Raw genomic sequence first — 23330 nt, forward strand, 5'->3', positions numbered from 1 at the left:
AAATGTATCAGTTTTGGGAAAAAAAAAATTTGATCAAGAATCTTACAGTTCATGTGTGTGTATATATACATATAACATTCCGATTTCGTTTTGTTATTAAAAACTTTTTTTTTTGAATGACTGAGCAAACGATTAGGAATGACACAGATCCCTGTCCATAATTGCAAATTTGGTTACTTCCGTTTACACTGAAATGCCTTCCGTTTATACTGAAAATTCACGCACATCCACATATGAAATCACTCGCATATATACATGTACACATGTTTTTCTCATCTGAACTGTATACGTTAGTAAATGTTATTGTTTTTGTATGCACGAGTGTTTTATGGATGTGTATGCGCTCATCGAGTTTATATGTATGTGCGAGTGTTTAATAGGTGTATATGCACTGATCAAGTTTATATGTATGTGCGAGTATGTGCAGTTGTGTTTGTATGCAGCGAGTTTATATGTATGTGCGAGTGTTTAATAGGTGTATATGCACTGATCAAGTTTATATGTATGTGCGAGTATGTGCAGTTGTGTTTGTATGCAGCGAGTTTATATGTATGTGCGAGTGTTTAATAGGTGTATATACACTGATCAAGTTTATATGTATGTGCGAGTATGTGCAGTTGTGTTTGTATGCAGCGAGTTTATATGTATGTGCGAGTGTTTAATAGGTGTATATGCACTGATCAAGTTTATATGTATGTGCGAGTATGTGCAGTTGTGTTTGTATGCAGCGAGTTTATATGTATGTGCGAGTGTTTAATAGGTGTATATGCATGGATCAAGTTAATATGTATATGTGAGTGTCTGTAGGTGTATGCACGTGTCAAGTTTATATGTATACGCAAGTTATTCACAAGTGTGTATGCATACATTGCTAACATTATATGTATTGGTATCGATTTCATATTAGTGTTCACGTGTATTTTATATATGTATTTTTGAACATTCAGTAGTATGCATGTATATGCGAGTAATTTATAGGTGTATATGCACGTGTTTTATGTATGTATTGATAAGCGAAGTTTGATTTAAATCCTACACGGCGCCTCATAGAAACCCGCTACGACAAACAGATATATATTTTATACCCCAGTAACTTTCTTGTTAACACTTCACGTGTTTAAGTCAACTGAAATATTTAGATACAAAAAAAAAAAAAAAAAAAACATATTTTGCACACACATACTTTAAACTTCACTTATTTTTCTACTTTATTATTATTATTTTTTTTTACAAATTAATAGTTTATGAAAGTTTTAATAAAATAAAGAATAGTTTATTGACTCACTTGTTGTATTGGAGCTTTGCATGTTCGATGTGATTCCAGAATTGAAATCTCTTCCCTGGACTTGAAGGAATAGTCTACTTCTCACAGAGCTCAGAATAAACAAAAGCCTATATTACTAGAAAAATGATTCATACTCAAATAGAATATACTTTATCTGATACCTAGAAAGAGGGCAGTGCCAATGTACAGGGGACATGTTTATTGGTCAAATGAGTTGAAAGTTGTCCAATTGTCAGTCAATACTGTTCCCCTGTGCGCGCTCGAGGTGAACGTTGAGCGAAAAAGAAGCAAAGTGTTACCCACACTCTGTGCAGTTTGGTTAGTGTTAAAAGGGTTACCATAAATCATCTTTTCCGCTATGCATATGGTGCTCTGCAGATATGTGGGTTGGTAAAACAATAACCAGGGTTGCGGTTCTGCACCCTGAGGTTTCTCAGTACACCAGAAACCCTCTTCACAGTCATCTCCACCCGATCTTCTCTCCTACAATAAGTAGCTACTAATATAGATAAAGCTTATTTGTTAAAAAAATAACTAAAGGAACTATTTTTATTTAACGTTTGTTTAGCATTTTTGCAGTCTTTTCCACTTATGCATGACAAACTTTCACGTGCGAAAAGGTTAAAAATATTTTACATTTAACGTCACCTATTTTGTCACACAATTCTTTTTGAGACTTTTTTTTCTCACAAATGCAACTTTATATATCGTATTTCAGACTTTATATCTTCAACAATAGCGAGTTTGTCCATTCTGAGGTGGAAAAACGCCAGAAGTGTATATATAGGTCATTGTGCTCATCAGCTCAAACATCTGACTTGGAACGCACTGCTTGAAGTAGCCATATGGTATTAGTGGCTCAGGGTTAGTGGTGAGTTTCCCATGTTGTTAAAGCGGGTGTCACGACGCCACTGAATAGCACTCTTTTTTGTGATATTTGGGGTGGGTTATTATTTTTAAGTACTGGTTCTACATCTGCCTCATGCTCATAATCTTCACTGTCTTCTTGATTCTGACTTATCTCTGCCTCAATCTCAATTTCTTCACCAAACGTTCGAATCGGGTGCTCTAGGAGAAGTAGACTATTCCTCCAAGTCCAGGGCTGGAATCTCACCCAACATGCAAAGCTCCAAAACAACAAGTGAGTCAATAAACTATTTTATTAAAACTTTCATAAACTGTTAATTTGAAATAAAAAAGTAGAACAATACAATTAATATATGTTGTTTATTGTATCTGCAACTAAATATTACTGTAACGCTGTTTATAAGATAGTTAGGAAAGGCAACAACAGCAATTCTGGCCTGAGTTTCCCAAAAGCTTGGTAACCCGAGTCTGAAGATCTGAGCTGAATTTGGTGAAACATTAAAGTTTTAGTCGGTGTCAATTACTCTCATAATAAATAATAATAATGTTCAAATATATGTTGTCTTTCTCTCAAGCCCAACAAACAAGACTGAAAAGAGAAGCATCATTCAATTTAGTTTGTAATAAAACTAATATATTTCTAATTTATTTCATAAATTTAACTATATTAATTTCCATTTAATTAGTAATGTCACATACACATATCTAGTGCCTTTTGACTTAAAAGACAAGAGTGGCGTTTACTAAGTGTTTACTAAGAAGATTCGATATTTTATTTTTTAAAGATACCTGCATCTTAACCGACATAGAAACCCGTGATCCTATGTGTTCTTCTCACGGGGACTTTAATATATGAATGCACAGGAGTACAGTGGATAGACAGACAAACAAACAAACAAACAATAAATGTGTTTGTAATCTTTGTTTTACAGAAATCATTGCAGAAAATGTGTGGGTGCAATGCGTTACCTTTCAAACACTGTTAAGAATATAAAATACCCTAAAGTACAAGAAAATAAAATCTAGCTATATTTTATAGCTTAGTCCTGCCTTAGGGGGTTTATTTAACACTTACTGAGCTTTCATCTGTGTGTGGTTGAGTAGCTAACAGATGCGGTAGGCCTATGTGGGCAGAGTAGCTACTTAACCTTAGCTTTCAGAATTTTTGTACGATGCAAATCACGCCACTGTTTGGCACTGTACAGATGCTGGATAAGGATCCTTATCCAGGGTCTGTACAGTGCCAAACAGTGCTGGATAAGGATCCTTATCCAGGGTCTGTACAGTGCCAAACAGTGCTGGATAAGGATCCTTATCCAGGGTCTGTACAGTGCCAAACAGTGGCAATTTCCAGTTGCTAGCTACTGTCTGTCTACTTTACTACTGTCTGCTCACAGACTTAATATAATCGAGGCACGGGATTTAATTTCTCCAATCACTTCTAACATGCAAAACTCAAATACAACAAGTGAGTCATTAAATTATTTATTTCTTGCTTCTTTTTTTATTTTTATTAAAACTTTTAGGCTAACTTGTTCTTAACTTGTGTTATGTTGTCTAGCCTGTTTTCAGTTTTGTATATGCTTATAGGAATAATAATAAAAGGCTATTAATAATCAGATGTTCGTGGTTGTTAAGTGATAGAGTTCAGATATTTGCTCTTGTTTCGCGGAATTCTGATTTTATGACTGTTTAAATGAATCAACGCTACTCATACACGAAAAACCAATCACAGTTATTTAGGATCATTTTAATAACATCATTATTAATAACACGGTTCTGTCAATTCAATAGATAGAGAAATACTTTAGTTGTTTTTGTAACACGTTATTATAAGCTTTCATTTGAAAACTGTGTACAGTATGTGGAACACACACTAGAGGGCGGCACACGCAGAGTTCTAACACAACTGTAATATTACAGGTTCTGCAGTCACACGCGTGTCTTTATCTTGTGTCTTCTGTCTGTCTGCTGTTTGGAAGATTATGACTTCTGTTTTTCCCTGTGGGGGTAAGTTTTCTTTTTCTTCTTTGGAGAACGTGGTATTAATTCATTAACACGAGATTTAAGTTGTAATTATCATCTTTTCTTAAATGTACAGCCAGTGGTTACACAGAAATGGACGGTGACTCTGTGGATGTTCCTCTCTCTGTTGAGGAGAACAGACCAGATCCAGACCAGAGTTCAGTGCCTCCATTCACTCTCTGAGGATGAAGAAGAGATAAAACGATGAATGGAAAATTCACTCTGTATTAAATGCTTTCTGTATCACTTATTAAAAGCATGATTACAAAATATTTCATTTTTGCCAACATTTCTATGCCTTTAAAGTTTTCAAATGGGATCTGGGTTTCTTGAAAGCATTCACTTTACGTTAATATAATCATTAAATATTTCAATTAATCAGTATATCATTACAATTTTAAATGGAAAAGTAAAACGAAAATATATATATATTTTTAATTAATTTTATATTTGTATACCTGCATGTCACATGACCATTAAGCAATATCAGATTACTGTGAACCTCTGTGTTTTTAAATTATTGAAATATGAACTTAAAATCTCAGGAAGACTTATGTCAGAGGTAGAAAATATTTTTTAGGTTGGCTAAGGATAAGTGGGCGGCGACACCAAAAAAAAAACACCTATAGTTTTGGGGGATTTAAGTCGACATATACATGCCTACAATTGTGTTCACAAATATCGTATTATCATGAAGTAATTATCCTATTAAAATGAAAAATGGTTGATAAAGCAGAAGGGAGGCTAGCCTCCTCTATGATGTTCAGTTTCTCATCGCTGAAAGTCAACTGATTGGCTAATTTTCATGGTTGAAAATAGCTCCAAAATGAAAGGTGAACGGATGTCTTTGACGTCATCTGGCCGTGAATTCCATGTCTTTTCTTTTCACGTCCCTGGACGTCTTAATGCATCGTATTCTGGATGTTTAAATGTGTTGCTGCATAGTTTAAATGTGTATATATAAGCCTGCATATAAAATAATCACACACCCTTTGTTTAATATATTGAAAGGCAATCAGTTATGCCTTCCACTTCGCATCCTTCACTATGATGACGTCAGGTTTTGTCACGCTGAACAACAAGTACTGACTGTATTGTAAGAGTTATGTCTATGGGTGGAAGCAAAGGTGGCATTTCAAAAAAATAAAGAGGCTTTTTTTTGTTACATCATTTAACAGTGTTTCTCTTTCCTCGTTGTGCTCTTTATATCATTCATCATATACTGCCTTAAACAACTAAAATAATCAAACACTCTCTTGCCACATCAGTTTCCTGTTACTTTACTAATTTGTTTTTTTTCCATGAACATTACTTTTTTTTTAAAAAGGTTTCCCCACACGGGCTTGACTGACGATTGGACACTTTCAACTCCTTTGACCAATAAACATGTCCCCAAAACATTGGCCACTCCTACTACTCCTAATATCAGAGGAAGTATCTTCTGAGTATGAACCATTCTTCAAGTATAGTCTTTTGTTTATTCTGAGCTCTGTGAGAGACTATTCCTTCAAGTCCAGGGAAGAGATTTCAGTTCTGGAATCACATCCAACATGCAAAGCTCCAATACAAGTGAGTCAATAAACTATTCTTTATTTTATTAAAACTTTCATAAACTGTTAATAAAAAAAAAAAAGAAATAATAATAATTTGTGAAAAATTCAATAAATAGGCCTATATGTTGTTTATTGTGTCAACAACTAAATATAACTGTAACGCTGTTAATAAGATAGTAATTGGGAAAGGTAGCAACAGCAATTCTAGGCTGAGTTTCCCAAAAGCTTCATAAGCATACGTTCGTAAAAATGATCGTATTGATCTTAATTTTACGGTCTGTTTCCTAAAAGCATCGTAACTTAAGTAGCACTTGAAAATCATCGTAGATCTATTAGTGCTCTGGAGTAATCAGTAAGAAGACAGATATATGCAGATCAGCAGATTACACCTTTAACGGGATTCAAGTGCAATGTGATTATAATATAAGGATTTCATTGTGCTTCATTGTACACTTTATGACTCGTTTTCTTATTTTTGTTTTAATAATTTATAAATGAAATAACTAAAAATAGGGCACAAATATCGAAATACACATTTAAATTAAACGACTGAACAAAAAAGAAAAAGAAAAAAAAAAAGTAATGTTGGAAATGTTTCAAGACTGGGGGAAAAAATGTCAATGACTTACTGAAGTGCACGAAAACCAGCTGTATTTGATCCGAAAAAACGTCTCACTCTCTCGCTTTATAAATCAATTAATTTAAACAATTTTATGCATTTAGCAGACACATTCAGGCTAACATTTTTTACCTAACATAATATCTAAATATATAAAGTATATAAAGTATATTGTACATTATTATGTAAACTATAATATTATAGACTAAATATAATATTGTATTGTGTTATGGTTATTATATCCAAGTTGTCTGTCTTTAAGAGCCATTCTATAAGGTGTTATTTCAGCACTTGATAAACGGAGAGCGACTCCTAGCACTTGAAGCACAGCTACTGAAACTGTGTTAAGTGCATTGTTGGGAAACGCACGTGAAACAATAACGAACAATCGCAAAATTACTCGTAGAAAACGCTCTTATGCGCTATAAGATCAATCGTTATCGGGAAACCCGCCCCTTAACGTTAGTGGTCAGTAACTGGAAGAAAAACAGAGTAGGCCTAAACTTTACAATGTATAGGAATAAAACGCGTCGTCAGATTTTAACTGAAAGGATTATTATTACCGCATACCATATATCAGTGTGTAATTAAGAAAATAAAAATGTAATTGTTGCTACTATGCCTATTGAAATGTCTATTTTAATATCTGAAACTTGAAATGCACTTTATGTTGTTAAAAACACTGAACAGTTTTGAGATCGTTTGGTTCAGGAGAATAGTTTCACTTTGTTTAACTTTTGAGTTGCATATACTTTCACTTTGACTCCTCGCGAGATGAAGGGGGATTTTCATTCTGTGAAAATCTTCTCTACTACAATGTTATAAGTACTAATATAGATGAAGCTTATTTGTTAAAAAAGAACGAAAGGAATCATTTTTATTTAAAGTTTGTTTAGCACTTTTTGAAAGTCTTTTCCACTTATGCATGACAACCTTTCAAGTGCGAAAGGGTTAAACCTATAACATTTTTAGACTTTTTTTCCCTCGCAAATCCATCCATTCTGAGGAGGAAAAACGCCAGAACCTAGTGTTCGGATTCAAGGTGGTTTTACTGCCACCACCCAAGCTCCGCCTACAAAAAACGTCACAATGTCTACTAAAAGAAAATGGTGACATGAAGTGATGTCACATACATGTGTTTTTTTTTCAATCAATCAAATTAAATTTTACAGCAGCCAGAGTGTGAACACAAAGAAAAAGGAATAGAAAATTACAATGGGAGAAAATAAATAAATAAATACATTAAAATATGGAAATGTTTGCGTATGTCCAGATATGGTCCAGAGCCATATTAGGAAGCTGACGTCAGCCATCTTAAACTGAGGCGAGTTTCCTCTATTTCAGTAGATTTGAGTAGGGTTCAGTAGTTTTCAGTAGGGCTCTGGACGAAATACAACCGAGGCAAGGGATTTCAATTCTCCAATCGCTTCTTCGAACATGCAAAACTCAAATGCAAGTGAGTCAATAAATTATTTAATGTTTATTTATTTTTATTTTTTTATTAAAACGTTTATAGATGTTCTGAATGGAGTGACTTGTGTTATGTTGTGTAGTGTTTTCTGTTTTGTAGCCTAAAGGCTTATATGAATAATAATAATAGGCCAATAATAATCAGTGTTAAGTGATAGAGTTAAGATACTGTATTTGCTCTTGTTTAGCGGAATTCTGATTTTATGACTGTTTAAATGAATCAACGCTACTCATACACGAAAAACGAAACCACAATTATTTAAGATAATTTTAAATTATTAGAAATAACACGATTATCTGTGAATTCAACTGATACAAACACTTTAGGGTTTTTTTTTATAACACGTTATTATAGGCTTTCATGTATGTGGTAACTGTGCGGCTGGTTCAGTGTAGAGGTATGTTGAACACCCACTAGATGGCGTTACAGAGTTCTTACACAACTGTAATATTACAGGTCCTGCAGTCACACACGTGTCTTCAGATTTTGTCTACTTCTGTCTGTCTGCTGTTTGGAAGTTTATGACTTCTGTTTTTCCCTGTGGGGGTAAGTTTTTTTTCTTCTTCTTCTTCTTTGAAGAACATGGTATAAATTTATTAACACGAGATTGTTTCAGAATTAAGATTTAAGTTGTAATTATCATCTTTTCTTAAATGTATAGCCAGTGGTTTCACAGAAATGGACGGTGACTCTGTGGATTTTCCTCTCTCTGTTGAGGAGACCAGACCATATCCAGACCAGAGTTCAGTGCGTCCATTCACTCTTTGAGGATGATGAGGAAGATTAAGTCAATTATGAAGGGTCAAGAGATAAAACAGTAACTGTAACAGTAACTGTAAATTCATATTTTTTTTTTTGTATGGAATGGTTTCTTTGATCACTTATTAAAAAGATGATTACAAAAATATGACTTTATTCTTTTTTTTCTTCAACATTTCCATCTGCATTTCCTGAACTAAAAGCTTTTGATTTTCACAAATTTAATCATTATATAAATGAAATAATGAAAACATTTAAAATAAAGCACTTGTGAAAAAGCTTATACCTATGTATACGCGCTCTGATACGAGTCATTACGGTGTATTTAATATTCATAATCTATTACTTATTAATATTAAATACAAATGGATGCGATTCTGCTTGATTACTAAACGCAACAGTAGTAGGCTAAATATTTATGAGCGTACTATTGTTGTTATGGCTACTACAAATCGCTGGCTGCTGAAGCAAGAAGATTCCACTAACCAATCCTGGAGCAGGGGCGGGGCTTGTATCTGGATCTTATTAATATACATGTTTATATATTCATGAGCGTTGCGCTCGGACTCCGGTGGTTACGGTAACGCATATGCAGGGCTCTCAAGTCTCACGCATTGGGCGTGAGACTCACGCATTTCAACCCGTTCACACGCTCACACGCCACACCTTGTATTTCTCACGCAGAGACATTACGAGGACAACGCCCACCAAGTTGCGGCGCTATTTTTTTAAACAGTGAAACAGGTAACGTAGAGGAATCAAGTGAGTTCCCCGAAGGCCCTGACACGCACCTGCTAATCGAATAAAAAAAATATAGCTACCGATCAGCCAATCAGAAAATAGCATTGCTGTATCCGGGTAAGATTTTTACAGGCTCGTGTGCAACACAGATCCAGACGCTCGCTGAAGTAGGTAACGTTACGGTTACAGACTTGTCAAGACAATGACACAGATTTTCACTATATGTTTTTTTTTATCAATATATTAATTTAACATTTTTTAAAAACAGTCTAAGATATGTTTTGGTCTGATGGTTATTATGACCCCGACACGCACGCAATTTTGGCCATTATACGTGGTCGGCCGTAGCTTTTGTGCCTATTATTAGCCCACTATTATTTTTTTATTGCCAAAGTTACACGTTGAAGAGGATGCGGGGCTACTCTGACAGTTTTATATAAGAGACTTCTATAATAGGCCTATCCATAATACTTGTATGGCAGTATCCATAATAGTTTAAAAAAAAAAAAAAAATTTCTTTCCTTTTATTTTTACTGCACCTCATCCTGGTCCCCATTTTCAAAACGTTTTGCCTAGGCTATTTCATTATATTTTATCCAATGTATAATATTGATTATTGCATTCGTCTATTTCAAAGATGTCAGGGAAGAGGCAAAGGAGCAATCTTTCATGCTTTGTTCTAAAAGATCTGGGCCCGTATTCATAAAGAATCTTAATGCAAAAAGTAGTTCCTAGTGACAAAATTCTAAGAAAATTCTTAGAAATGTGGGCGTTTACTTTTAAAATTAAAGAAAAAAATCCTAGTAAAGAAAAAATTAATTCAGAAAGCATCTTATCCCTTAAAAGAGGTCTTAAGGTAAAATTTGTTATGAGCACAGACGAGGACTTTTAAGAGGCTTAAGAGTTTCTTTAGCAGAGGAGAAAATGGCAGAAAGATGAAGAGGCAGAAGAAATGTGTTGCAGACAATGGATGACAATGAGTTAATAAGACGGTATAGATTATATAATAATTTAATATAATATAATTTAATATATAAATTAAAGTAATCACTACATTACGATATTTGGCAACTGGGAACATGCAACAATGCAATAGTGATGATTTGGGTCTGTCACAACCTTCTGTAAGCAGAGTGATCACACAAACAATTACAGCACTTTCAGAACATCTTATTGTGTCACAGTTCATTTAGTTTCCACTGGAGATTCCCACCTTGCAGGCTCTAAAAACTGCATTTATGAATATAGCAGGCTTATAGGTGAACACAAGCAGGGGGAATGAACCGTTAATAGTTTGTCCTATACGCTCCCATGTCTGCTTCTTGTCCCTTGCTGTGTCTGAATTTTCCTTTAAGAATGGCCTTGTGTTCATCCACTAACTGGGCTAACAGTAAACACTGTTCCTCTGTCCAGATTGGCTTTCTCGCTCTTCTTGGCTTTGATTCCATGTTTGATACATTAAAACCAACACTCAAACCGCCACTTACATAGGACGGCAATCACTGTAATTGGAAAGAGTGGAACAATTTTTATCATTCTAAGCCAATCAAATACCTTATAGGAAATTAAAAGCATGGTAAATAAAAAAATAGAATTCATATACACACATATAATGTGTGTGTGTGTGTGTGTGTGTGTGTGTGAGAGAGAGAGAGAGAGAGAGCGGTCAAATAGGAAAAATTACGCATGTAAATTTAAAGTGAGGATTAGAATAGACCCTATACTTAAAATCACTCTTTTTTTTCCTTCTTGGACAACCAGCCAATCAGAGTCTTCAAAAGATTGTGTCATACATAGCAACCGGTTCAACCCCGCCTCCTCACTAAGATAAACGTTTTTGTCTTTTCCTTACTCAGAGTTGCTCTCAGATCGGTCCCGAATCGCTTTTAAGCTAAGACTCCTACGTAAAAGTTTTTAAGCTAAATTAAGAGTTTTCTGAGAGGATTCTTAGAATCTTTATGAATGCGGGCCCAGCTCCCTAAAAAGGTGGCTAGGTCAGAGGAGGAGGCTGTGGAGAATACAGTAGGGGAGGGAGTTAGGGTGCCAGTAGAGGATGGGTGCATGGAAGAGACTGTGGAGGACCATAGAGGAAACAGTGGAGAACCCACTGGAAACAGGGAAAAAGAGAGGGTTATGTAGAGCAGCCACCTGTAGGTGTTCCTTTAAGAAGGAGTGGTCAACCCGATCGCCATTCATCACAATGGGAACCACCAGCTCTTTTTACTGGTGCTTAGTCTGCAGACAAGATAACTCCTGTGTCCATCAAGGTGTGAGGGACATAAGCAGGGAGGATTTCTAAAATAGCTGCATTAGTGTTAGTGCTTGCTCATTCAAATACCTATGCTGAGAGGGTTTTCTCCATGGTGGGATTAAACAAGACCAAAACCAGGAACAGTTTAGCACTTGATGGAACTGTGAAAAATGGCTGGCCTGGAACCACAGTGATTCAAATGGGAGCCACCAACCCCTGGCCTCAAAACCAGCTACCAACACCTACTATAAACAGCACTGACCATTTTTTCTCTCTCTCTCTCTCACACACACACACAAATAAATGCTGAATTAAATAAATATTATTTTATTTGTAAGAATATGTGTCATTTATGAGATCAGACACCCGTCCCCATCAAACCCCTGCCGACATCGCGACCGCGGGCAAAATCTCACTCTGAACTCAGTTCAAAACTTGAGAGCCCTGCATATGTGTCCGGAAGAGAGAGGCTCGTCGATTTTGGATGCTCGCCGGTCTGATCGCTCGCGTGCGTAAAGAATGGTTTATCATCGGTATAGTGCTCGTCATCATGTGCGCCAAGCTCGAGCCGTCCGTGGGAGTGAAAGGAGGTAAGAAAGACCGGACACATTTCTGAACCGATAATCTCTATAAAAACGTGATAATTACGCATTTCGCCGAGATCAACATAAGGAAATGACCCCATCCGGCACATGACCGACCTTCAACGTTGAAATATGGTTGAAATAAGGTCAGTTGTGGTTTCAACGTTGAAACAACGTTGATTCAACGTTTAAAGCTGAATGGTTGAAAAATATCCAGCACATGACCAACTTTCAATGTTGAAATATGGTTGAAATAAGGTCAGTTGTGGTTTCAACGTTGAAACAACGTTGATTCAATGTTTAAAGATGAACTGTTGAAAAACTTCCAGCACATGACCAACTTTCAACATTGAAATATGGTTGAAATAAGGTCAGTTGTTTTAATGAAACAACGTTAAAAATGTTTAATGCTAATTTATTATTTTAATAGCATTTTAAAATATTTTAGTCATGATACCCATTCTAAAATCTAAATATTATCATCATTAACAACAATAAAACTATATACATTTCGCTGCTTTATCACACTGAAACAACTCCCATTGGTAGTTTTATTTTATTACTTCTATCATGATTGGTTATTCTGGCTGTCATTCAGGAAACTGGACAATTAATCGGTTCGCGCCTTTCTACATTTAAAAATATGACCGTTATTGTCGTCTTTCTGTGAGTGAGGCGGCTAACTGTGAGCTGCTGCTCGTTATAACTGACTGCTCGATCGGTCCCGAATTATTTCATATTTGCCTGTACATTTTTTCTTTATTTTGAGCGAATTTGAGTCGTGACATGTCAATGGAGAACAAAAACTGTGAACACAAGAAGGGTCAGGTGTTCTGCGAGGTCCTGAAAACATCTTGGCAAAATGAGGTAAGAAAATCGCTAACCTTATCTTTATTATCTTTTGAAAATAGTAAAGTATTACCAGAGTTTACAAATGGGTAGTTTAAAGGACATGTAACCTGCAGATAAATAAATACCCGTGTGTCTATTTTTGCATTGCTTTATCACAGATGATCAAGTTAGGTGCTCACGTAATGTGTTGCTGGTAAGAGAGATTTAGAGATGGTTTAGAGATTTTCCCATATTTTCCTGATATGAATCCCATGCATTAGGTGTGTTATATATGTTTGTATTCTAATAATAGTTTCAAAGTGTTTTCTGAAACATATAAGTGCAAATGTCTGTATTTAAATAATATAATTTTAATGAATTAATGAAAATGAATAAATAAAAAAAAGGATTGTTTAAAGCCATGGTTCTCAAAGTGTCAGGCCCCCTCTAGTTGTTATGCAGGTGAATCACTAAATTAAACTAATTAATGTTAATACATTTTAACTTAATCTTTGAGTAAGTTTTTTTTGCACATTTAAGTATGTTAGAGTTAAAGTACAGTACAGTTTTGTAACTTTTGTTACATAATTACATTTAAAATTACATTTTAATTTAAACTTTTTTTTTCATTTACCTGTGTATGTTAGCACAGTTGTAGTGTTAATGTTCAAACTGTATTTACCATGGTAAAGTGTCTGTCAACAATTAATATTCTTATTAGAAATAAAACTGCCTCATTTTTTAACTGTAGAGCTGTTACTGAATAGTTTGGTCTACTACACTGCTGAAATGTAAGGTTGGTCATTATGGTGCAACTTAATATTTAATAACAAATATTTTCTGAAGTGGTACTTGGTATAAAAAGTTTGAGAACCAGTGGTTTAAAGAAATGGTATAATATGAAATCCAGCTTTTTAAGAACTTTTCAGTAAACCATTTCTTCTTTCCCCTTGTAGAGTCATCGAGTATCCAGTTTATTCTTGAAACATTGGTAAGAAATTGTTCATCTGCTACATTGCACTGTCACTTCTGCTGGAGATGCTTTGACCTTTTGTGATAGGTTTTGATTGTACTTAGTTTATTAAAAATTTACTGAATTAGATTTTATTTGTTTTACTACACTGTATTACTAGTGTTTTGATTAAAACAGTGTAACTGGGGGCTCCGAAAACACTGCTTGTGAATAATTTGTTAATATTGTACATTTTCATCTGAATACATTAAATAAGTGTTTAATGAATAGTGTTGTCCACTTTGTTTCCAACCTCACTGTTACTGAACTGTAAAGTGAAAATATTGTATAATTTATTTTGCATTCAGTTTTCAGTTAAATATATTTCACAATATCAAAGTTATTGTGAAACATTGTGAACATACCTAAACAAACTGGTTAAATCTTATGTTCCCTCCAGAAGTTTGCCCTCTGCAAGTGAACGACGCCTTGTGGTGCCATCCCAAAGAGGTTCAAAATCACTCTCACGGACCTTTTCCTGGACTGTGCCCAGCTGCTGGAATCACCTCCCAATCTCAATCCGAACTGCTGAGTCTTTACTCATTTTCAAGAAACATCTTAAGACTCATCTTTTTGACCAGAACTTAACCAACTAATGCTAGCACTTTTCCTTCTTTTCTTGTCTTTCATATAAAAAATAAAATAAAAAAAACCTGGCTATGTGTTCTGTACTAGACTAACTGAGACTTGTCATGGCACTTGTTTACTGTTGTTGTTCGCTTGTACACCTGACTGCTTCTGTTCTTCTCATTTGTAAGTCGCTTTGGATAAAATCGGCTGTTAAATGGTTAAATGTAAATGTTTATACAGGACGGTACAGAAAGTGCACAAGTGGAAGAGAGTGGAGGGGACGGCGTCAGAAAGGACCTAGCGCTGGGACACTTTCAAGGATCACCCGAAGCACAACCACACTATATACACGAGGCTGCTGTTTCTAACATTTTAGAGTGCCCTGCGGTATAAATCTCATTCTGTATTCCCCACAGTAAAGACCGCACAGTCCGGGGGGGGGGAGGGGGGGGGGGGTTCCCTGCTCGTACTGTTCAACACATTTTCACTGCACAAATGTGCACAACTCTTGTAATGAGACACATTAATCAAACATTTTTTTGACAGAAACTGTAGTTTTCCTCCAAAATAAAAGATCCACTGGTTTCAGTCATAAAGGTACAAGGGTTTGTCTTGTAAGTCCTGCAAAAAATATGAATTTTTGTGCCAAATTATTTTACAAAAACCTTTAAATATTATTGTATTTGGATTGTTCTACTACATGTTTTTAGCATTACCTCCATGCATACTCTGCATAATAAAGTGTGGGATTATTTTCATCTGTTTTATACAGTATGTTTCCACAATTTAACTGCTGTTTGACAATTTTGAGCATGTGGTAGTTTATTGAAGTTGTTTGTAAAGCCATTGCCATTTTAGCCTTGCATGTACCATGTTGATCTAAATGCAAACTAGGATCTAGGTGTATTTACACACGGTGCAAGGTACGACGGGGAAACAACGTCGTGTTATCAACGCTGATTAACTTTTCAAAATCAACACCTCATTCAGCTTTCATCCCAGGGCTGCAGCACGACCCTAATTCACCTATAATGCAACGTGATTTCAACGTTGATCCAATTTGCAAAATCGAAAGGTTTTTCAACGTTGATTCAACCATGGTACCTGACGTTGAATCAACGTTGAAATGCCGGCTGGGGATTTGCATGAGTCATATGCATGAATATGACAAAACAAGGGAGTGATCAATAATTGATTGTTTGTGCATTGACATAAAGTGTTAGTAAGTAGTTATTATGTGAGTTGGCATCAAGTGCATTGGATGTCTAAGTCTTAATGCAGGGGTTCTTGGTGAAGTTGATCTCAATAGGATGGGGTTTTGTGTGCAACAGGTTGATGGTTGTTTTAGTTGTCATTATTTTGACACGTTGCAAAACCCGGATCTGAATAATCCGGAGAGGGCCTTTATAGAGATTTGTTTGGTTGTTTAAACCGCTTTTAAGTTTGAAAGATAGATAGATAGATAGATAGATAGATAGATCTGGATTCAAACTTTCAATGGGAAAGTTGGATTGATCAGGAATGTTACAGCATCACTATGTTTGTTTTCCTCCAACATGAATATCTAATATAGAATACACTAACAATGTCCTCACAATGTCCACAATATTTATATTGTACACCAATGATAAATGGAATAAAACAATGCTTATCTGTCCAAATTACCTTGATATTACCATAGTCCCATTATCCTAGTGTCTGAAAACATGGAAATACCATTTTACATACATAATAATGCTATTATTTCCCAATGATCATTAGAGTCTGTTCTCTTTCAGGTCCTCTCCGGCCAGAGATCACCATCACCTATGTTGCAGTATCTGTTATTTTCTTTAACAGTGGCTTGTCTTTGAAAACAGAGGTATGATGGTCCCCGCTTTTTAATTACATTTTTTTAACCAGTTTGTAAAAACAAATGTCTATTTTGCTCTGCTTTCAGGAGCTAGCAAGTGCATTGATGCACGTAAAGCTGCATTTCTTCATCCAGACATTCACGCTAGTATTTTTCCCCGTCGCTATTTGACTCCTTCTCAAAGTTCTGGCCCTGACAGCGATCAACGAGTGGCTTCTCAGAGGGTAAGTGTGCATGTTTTCAGTCCTCCTCCTCGTACACAGTCACACTCTCTACCTGTCCACCTCTCGGCTGAATGGTAGGTTTGTGTTGAGTGTAACTGGACCTCAGAGGACTTCTGTGTTGGCGCTTTTGGTTATTTTCCTGCAAGAGAGTCGTTGTGTTCCTATGCAGCCTCCACACAGCCTTTCACAGACAGAAAAGACTTTCATGATTTTATAACATTTAAGATTATGAGTCACTACAGCACAACCATTCACTGAAATTTCGTGAAGGGACTCAGGGTAATTATACTATAGGGTAATTATGTCTGGAAATACAGTGGGGAAACAAATGTGATTTAAATGCAACCTTTTGTGTAAATTATTATTAACTTTTCTCTCTTTCTCTCTCAGGTTGCAGACGGCTGCTTGTATGCCTCCTCCTGTTTCCTCTGCTGTCATCCTCACTAAAGCTGTAGGAGGAAATGAGGTAAATAAATGATAAAACTGTAATACATAATAAAAAGCTTTACAAGCAGACCTCACTAAAAAGTCATGATCATTTTTATAATCACACTGTTGGAAAAACAACAACGTTGACCAACAGATCAACAACATTATTTTGTAAAATAAATAACTAATAATCCCCTTTAGAAATAAAACTTTACAAAATCAAATCTTTATAACAGTAGTGACAATGTCACAACAAGCTTGCATCCATCACAGCAGCAACTATACGCACTCATTCTTCACAGCAATCACATCTTTACAGATACATTCATCACAATTTTACAAATATATTTCATTACAGCAATCACATCTTTACAAATACATTCCTCATAGTAGTAGCAACTTTACATAATCACAACTATCACAAATTTACAAACACATTCATCCCATTTTAACCAACACATTCCATCACAAAAAATTACATCTTTACAAAAACATTCATCATAATTTTACAAACATTTCATTACAGCAGTCACATCTTTACAGATACATTCATCACAATTTCACAAACAAATTTAATTACAGCAATCACAACTTTACAAATACATACCTCATAATGGTAGCAACTTTACACAATCACAACTATCAAAACTTTACAAATGCATTCATCACATTTTTACAAACACATTTCATTACAGCAATCACAACTTTAAAAATACATTCCTCATAATGGTAGCAACTTTACACAATCACAACTATCAAAACTTTACAAATGCATTCATCACATTTTTACAAACACATTTCATTACAGCAATCACAACTTTAAAAATACATTCCTCATAATGGTAGCAACTTTACACAATCACAACTATCAAATCTTTACAGATACATTCATCACAATTTTACAAACACATTTCATTACAGCAATCACATCTTTACAAATACATACCTCATAATGGTAGCAACATTACACAATCACAACTATTACAACTTTACAAATACATTCATCACATTTTTACAAACACATTTCATTACAGCAATCACATCTTTACAAATACATACCTCATAATGGTAGCAACTTTACACAATCACAACTATCAAAACTTTACAAATGCATTCATCACATTTTTACAAAGACATTTCATTACAGCAATCACAACTTTAAAAATACATTCCTCATAATGGTAGCAACTTTACACAATCACAACTATTACAACTTTACAAATACATTCATCACATTTTTACAAACACATTTCATTACAGCAATCACATCTTTACAAATACATACCTCATAATGGTAGCAACTTTACACAATCACAACTATCAAATCTTTACAGATACATTCATCACAATTTTACAAAGACATTTCATTACAGCAATCACATCTTTACAAATACATACCTCATAATGGTAGCAACATTACACAATCACAACTATTAACAACTTTACAAATACATTCATCACATTTTTACAAACAAATTTCATCACAGCAATCACAACTTTACAAATACATTCATCACATTTTTACAAACACATTCCATCACAAAAGTCAAAACTTAACAAATACATTCCTTCAAATGGGTAACAACTTTACAAAAACCCTGAATCACAACTTTACTAATGCATATCATTTACAGTTATTATATCTTCACATGCTTGCAACTTTAAAAACACAGTTCCATGTGGCTAGCAACTTTACAAATAGACTTCTCCACAAAATCACGATTACTGTTATAATCACATATGATTTATAGAAATCATAACTTCCCATCAGAACGATCACAACATTTGGTGTACAAAAATAAATAAAACCATAGAATTTACAAATGCCTATCATCACAATGATTACAGTTTTACATGCTTATGCCCATCACAAAAAAACACCCAAACATAAAAATCACATCTTTACTATCAAATGTATTTCATCAGAACTTTACAAATAGACCACTGCAATGCTGTTATAATACTGTTATAATCACACATTGTTCTACAAATCATAAATCTACAACCAGACAATCACAATGTTGTGTGCACATAGTAGATAAAACTAAATGTATGTATGTGTTTATGTATTTAATGTATATAACATGTATTTTTTTTTTCGTTACAGGCTGCAGCCATTTTCAATTCTGCATTTGGGAGTTTTCTGGTAAGTCTGATAACACTTAAAGAGAAAAGAGACAAATAGACAAACAATAGAACAAATATATAGAAGCATAATGTGAAAGAGTTGCATTTCTCTGTCCTGTCTCCAGGGGATTGTGTTCACTCATCTTCTTCTGCTGGTGTTTGTGAGTATAACTCCTCTTTTATTGGTTATTTCTGTTCCTTGTGAATGTGCTGAACAATAAGCATGTTCTGCGTAGGTTTGTTCTGAGCATATATTGCTTTGTGTGTGTTTATAGCTGGGCTCCTCGTCTTCTGTCCCGTTCTCCTCCATCTTCTCGCAGCTCTTCATGACAGTGGTTGTCCCTCTCATAGTCGGACAGGTGAGTGGGTGAGTTGTTTTAGTAAATTGTGTGTTTTGATGCTCATCATTTCAAGCAACCTACCAAATGTCAAATCAGAAATCTGTCTTCTGGGGAAAATCAATTCATCGATGCAAACAATCTAATTTACATGCTAAAAATGACAAAAAGTGTCTGTAAGAGGAAGGAGTAGGAGTGTTAATGTTTCTGTCCTAAATGATTTAACAGCTGAAGTGAAGTTAAGAGGAAGGCACTGCGATGATTGAGCATGTTTTGTGCGTGCAGGAGGTTTCTGAGAGAGTGTCTGGACCGCTGGATATTTAGGATATTTAGTAAAGATCGTGTTCGATGAAGATATTTAGTATATTTTTGATTAGTAATTTGCATTGCTAAGAATTAATTTGGAGATCTTTAAGAGAGTTTTTTGCACCCTCAGATATCTCTCAAATATTGTCCTCCTCACAAACCACACATTACTAATTCATCTCAGTTTCGAAAAATGTATATTCAGGACTTGTTTTGTGGTCCAGGGTCACATATTTGCTGTTAGCCTATCAATGTATATCATTAATATTCACCCCCCTTCATTTTTCAGTATTTTCCATTCAGTTGAGCTTCATGGCCCTGATATTTTTCTTGTCTACGAGGTGAGAAATATGCTTAATAATTTAGGGTTTTCCTTTCATTTGGTTGACTCTTACTCTGTGGTGTGTGAAAGACCACATAACGTGTCTCAATCTGTTGATATGTTTGTGATGTTTGCAGGAAATCCTCTGGTTTCACTGCGGCTGATTCGGTTGCCATCATGTTTTGTGCGACTCATAAATCCCTAACTTTAGGTAAAACACACACGACTGGCTGAGTAAAGCACATATGAATGGTTACTGAAACTCATGTTTGCTGTGTGTTTGTGTAGGTATTCCCATGCTGAAGATCGTGTTTGAGGGCTATGAGCATCTATCTCTGATATCAGTGCCTCTGTTGATCTATCATCCCGCTCAGATCCTGCTGGGAAGCGTCTTACTGCCCTCCATTAAAACATGGATGAGCGGCAGACAGAAGGTAGCACACAAACCTCCGAACAAAACATATGCAAGTTTATATAAAAAAAAGTGTGAAAAAAATCCAAACAGTACTTTCTGTCAAATATTAAGTGGGAATGAAAAAAAGTGATCACACAATTGTAAGATGCAAAGATGTTTTTGTGAAAAAAATGAATTATTTTTCCATATTTTATTGACATTGTTTGCATTTAATTATTCCATTTTAAATATGTAATTTTTTTAAGTACACTTTTCTGTGATTTTAAATAATGGATGAATAAAATGTTAAAATAGGTGCTTAAAGTATACTTTTTAAAATTAATATTTAACAACATATTTTCATGTTTGTAGTTCTCTGATGTCATTTTATAGTCACATAACTTGCAGGTAAAATTTTTAATAACTTTTTTATTTTTATTTTATTTCAGTTAATAATGAATACATTATTAATTAAAAATGATTTTAATTAGTTTTAATTATATTTTATATATATATTTATTTTTATTTAATTGTTGGATTTTCATCAACTTGTGGACTCAAGATAGGAAACCTTGATTTAAAAAAATAAAAAAATGGATACTGATCTGAAGTTATTATTATTTTGTGAAACCGTAAGGGGAAAAAAACACTAAATGTGAATGAGGTCAAGAATGAGAAAATGCACAAAACACAAAATATTAAATTTTAAATTGTGTAAGTTTGTGCTCACAATGCATATGCATATCAGATTTTCATTAAAAACTTGAACTTAAAATCTGTTTCACAAGATGTCAGATGATACATTACTGTGCTACTGTATGCTGGATCAAAGTTCATTTGGGGCTGTTTTAACTCTTTAATTGACTTCCTTTCCAGACTCTGACACCTATATGAAGTACAGGTACACTGTCGATTGGAAACACTGGCTGAGCCAAACCAGACCAGAATCAACGAGACCAAACCAGACGAGACGGGATGTGATCAGGTGCATGTATACGTGCCTTAATGTGACCTGCGTGACCTCAGACGGTCAGCCGCCTCAGAACAGGGACGACAGACGATTCATGAGCTTTTTTAAACAGATACATGAATGTATATTTTTATATGAAGTGTAAAATCTTTTCTTACTTCAACTGCACTCTGATTTATGTTTTTTTAGACATCCAGAAAGAGCTCTGAAGACTTTTGTGTGTTCATTTTACAGCTGTAAAGACTAAAGTGAAGTTGCAGTGCTAATATCCTTCACGTTTACCTAAAGATGAGAGTGTTACTGACTCATTGTTCATTTATGTTGATGAATTAAAGGTCAGCTGTAGTCACCATCTGACATGTTACTGAAGACAATAAAGATTGTCATTAATAATATCCGTCTAAATGAGGGTTTGTTTGCAAAAAATGACAACAAAAAAATTGTGACTTCATAAATCTTTTTTTATTACATTTATTTGTAATCATTATTTTCATTTTTCAGATCAGACACAGATTGGGTATTAGTTAAACCGTGATTTACCTTCAGTGGATGTTATTGATTGTATCTATTCTATCTCATTAGTGGTTTAAACACAGCGTTTATACTAGGATTCAGACTGAAGGACAGCTCTCGTAGTTCTTCAACAAGGCAAAAGCACTTTCTGCTTCTCTGTCTTAACTCTGTTCGGCTGTTCTGGCTGGTATCTAAGGTAAAGTCATGGGTGGGTTGCTAAGGTGATGCTTCACAGTTGCCAGGGTGTTCTGGGTGGTTGCTAAGGTAAAGTTATGGGTTGGTTGCTAAGGTGATTCTTCATAGTTGCCAGGGTGTTCTGGCTGGTATCTAAGGTAAAGTCATGGGTTGGTTGCTAAGGTGATGCTTCACATTTGCCAGGGTGTTCTGGGTGGTTGCTAAGGTAAAGTTATGGGTTGGTTACTAAGGTGATGCTTCACAGTTGCCAGGGTGTTCTAGGTGGTTGCTAAGGTAAAGTTCTGAGTGGTTACTAAGGTGATGCTTCATAGTTGCCAGGGTGTTCTGGGTGGTTGCTAAGGTAAAGTTATGGGTTGGTTGCTAAGGTGATGCTTCACAGTTGCCAGGGTGTTCTGGGTGGTTGCTAAGGTAAAGTTCTGGGTGATTACTAAGGTAATGCTAAACAGTTGCCAGGGTGTTCTGGTTGGTTACTAGGGTAAAGTTCTGAGTGGTTACTAAGGTGATGCTTCATAGTTGCCAGGGTGTTCTGGGTGGTTGCTAAGGTAAAGTTATGGGTTGGTTGCTAAGGTGATGCTTCACAGTTGCCAGGGTGTTCTGGGTGGTTGCTAAGGTAAAGTTCTGGGTGATTACTAAGGTAATGCTAAACAGTTGCCAGGGTGTTCTGGTTGGTTACTAGGGTAATGCTAAACAGTTGCCAGGGTGTTCTGGTTGGTTACTAGGGTAATGCTAAACAGTTGCCAGGGTGTTCTGGTTGGTTACTAGGGTAATGCTAAACAGTTGCCAGGGTGTTCTGGGTGGTTACTAAGGTGATGCTTCACAGTTGCCAGGGTGTTCTGGGTGGTTGCTAATGTAAAGTTCTGAGTGGTTACTAAGGTGATGCTTCATAGTTGCCAGGGTGTTCTGGGTGGTTGCTAAGGTAAAGTTATGGGTTGGTTGCTAAGGTGATGCTTCTCAGTTGCCAGGGTGTTCTGGGTGGTTGCTAAGGTAAAGTTCTGGGTGATTACTAAGGTAATGCTAAACAGTTGCCAGGGTGTTCTGGTTGGTTACTAGGGTAATGCTAAACAGTTGCCAGGGTGTTCTGGTTGGTTACTA

General features: G+C 35.3%; 2 protein-coding genes across 3 annotated transcripts; both read left to right on the top strand.

The window, feature by feature from the left end:
• The first annotated feature begins 9172 nt into the window (after positions 1–9172).
• Positions 9173–19220, top strand: LOC128011111 (sodium/bile acid cotransporter 7-like). 2 transcript variants are annotated; one of them, XM_052593215.1, is made up of 5 exons: positions 9173–12161; positions 16347–16429; positions 16508–16644; positions 17035–17110; positions 19181–19220. In XM_052593215.1, exons 1-3 carry the CDS (start codon positions 12056–12058, stop codon positions 16589–16591), a joined length of 273 nt encoding a protein of 90 aa, XP_052449175.1. In that variant the 5' UTR covers positions 9173–12055; the 3' UTR covers positions 16592–16644; positions 17035–17110; positions 19181–19220. The 2 variants fall into 2 exon arrangements, with proteins under 2 accessions (XP_052449175.1, XP_052449177.1); XM_052593217.1 differs by lacking the exons at positions 16508–16644; positions 17035–17110; positions 19181–19220 and having other exon boundaries at positions 16347–16435.
• A 261-nt stretch (positions 19221–19481) lies between these two features.
• Positions 19482–22985, top strand: LOC128011113 (sodium/bile acid cotransporter 7-like). Its single transcript, XM_052593218.1, has 6 exons — positions 19482–19559; positions 20134–20185; positions 20304–20377; positions 20455–20600; positions 21437–22713; positions 22873–22985. The coding sequence occupies exons 2-5, from the start codon at positions 20157–20159 to the stop codon at positions 21452–21454; spliced, it is 267 nt and encodes an 88-aa protein (XP_052449178.1). The 5' UTR covers positions 19482–19559; positions 20134–20156; the 3' UTR covers positions 21455–22713; positions 22873–22985.
• Positions 22986–23330: the final 345 nt, after the last annotated feature.

The sequence above is a fragment of the Carassius gibelio genome, chromosome B23 (genome assembly GCF_023724105.1).
Source record: "Carassius gibelio isolate Cgi1373 ecotype wild population from Czech Republic chromosome B23, carGib1.2-hapl.c, whole genome shotgun sequence".
Classification (NCBI taxonomy): domain Eukaryota; kingdom Metazoa; phylum Chordata; class Actinopteri; order Cypriniformes; family Cyprinidae; genus Carassius; species Carassius gibelio.

Coding starts and splice junctions, on each gene's coding strand:
- LOC128011111 (XM_052593215.1), top strand. CDS start 12,056: ATGCTCGCCGGTCTGATCGCTCGCGTGCGTAAAGAATGGTTTATCATC. Junction 12,162..16,346: donor GTCCGTGGGAGTGAAAGGAG/GTAAGAAAGACC, acceptor GTTCTCTTTCAG/GTCCTCTCCGGCCAGAGATC. Junction 16,430..16,507: donor GCTTGTCTTTGAAAACAGAG/GTATGATGGTCC, acceptor CTCTGCTTTCAG/GAGCTAGCAAGTGCATTGAT.
- LOC128011113 (XM_052593218.1), top strand. CDS start 20,157: ATGGCCCTGATATTTTTCTTGTCTACGAG. Junction 20,186..20,303: donor ATATTTTTCTTGTCTACGAG/GTGAGAAATATG, acceptor TGATGTTTGCAG/GAAATCCTCTGGTTTCACTG. Junction 20,378..20,454: donor TCATAAATCCCTAACTTTAG/GTAAAACACACA, acceptor GTGTTTGTGTAG/GTATTCCCATGCTGAAGATC.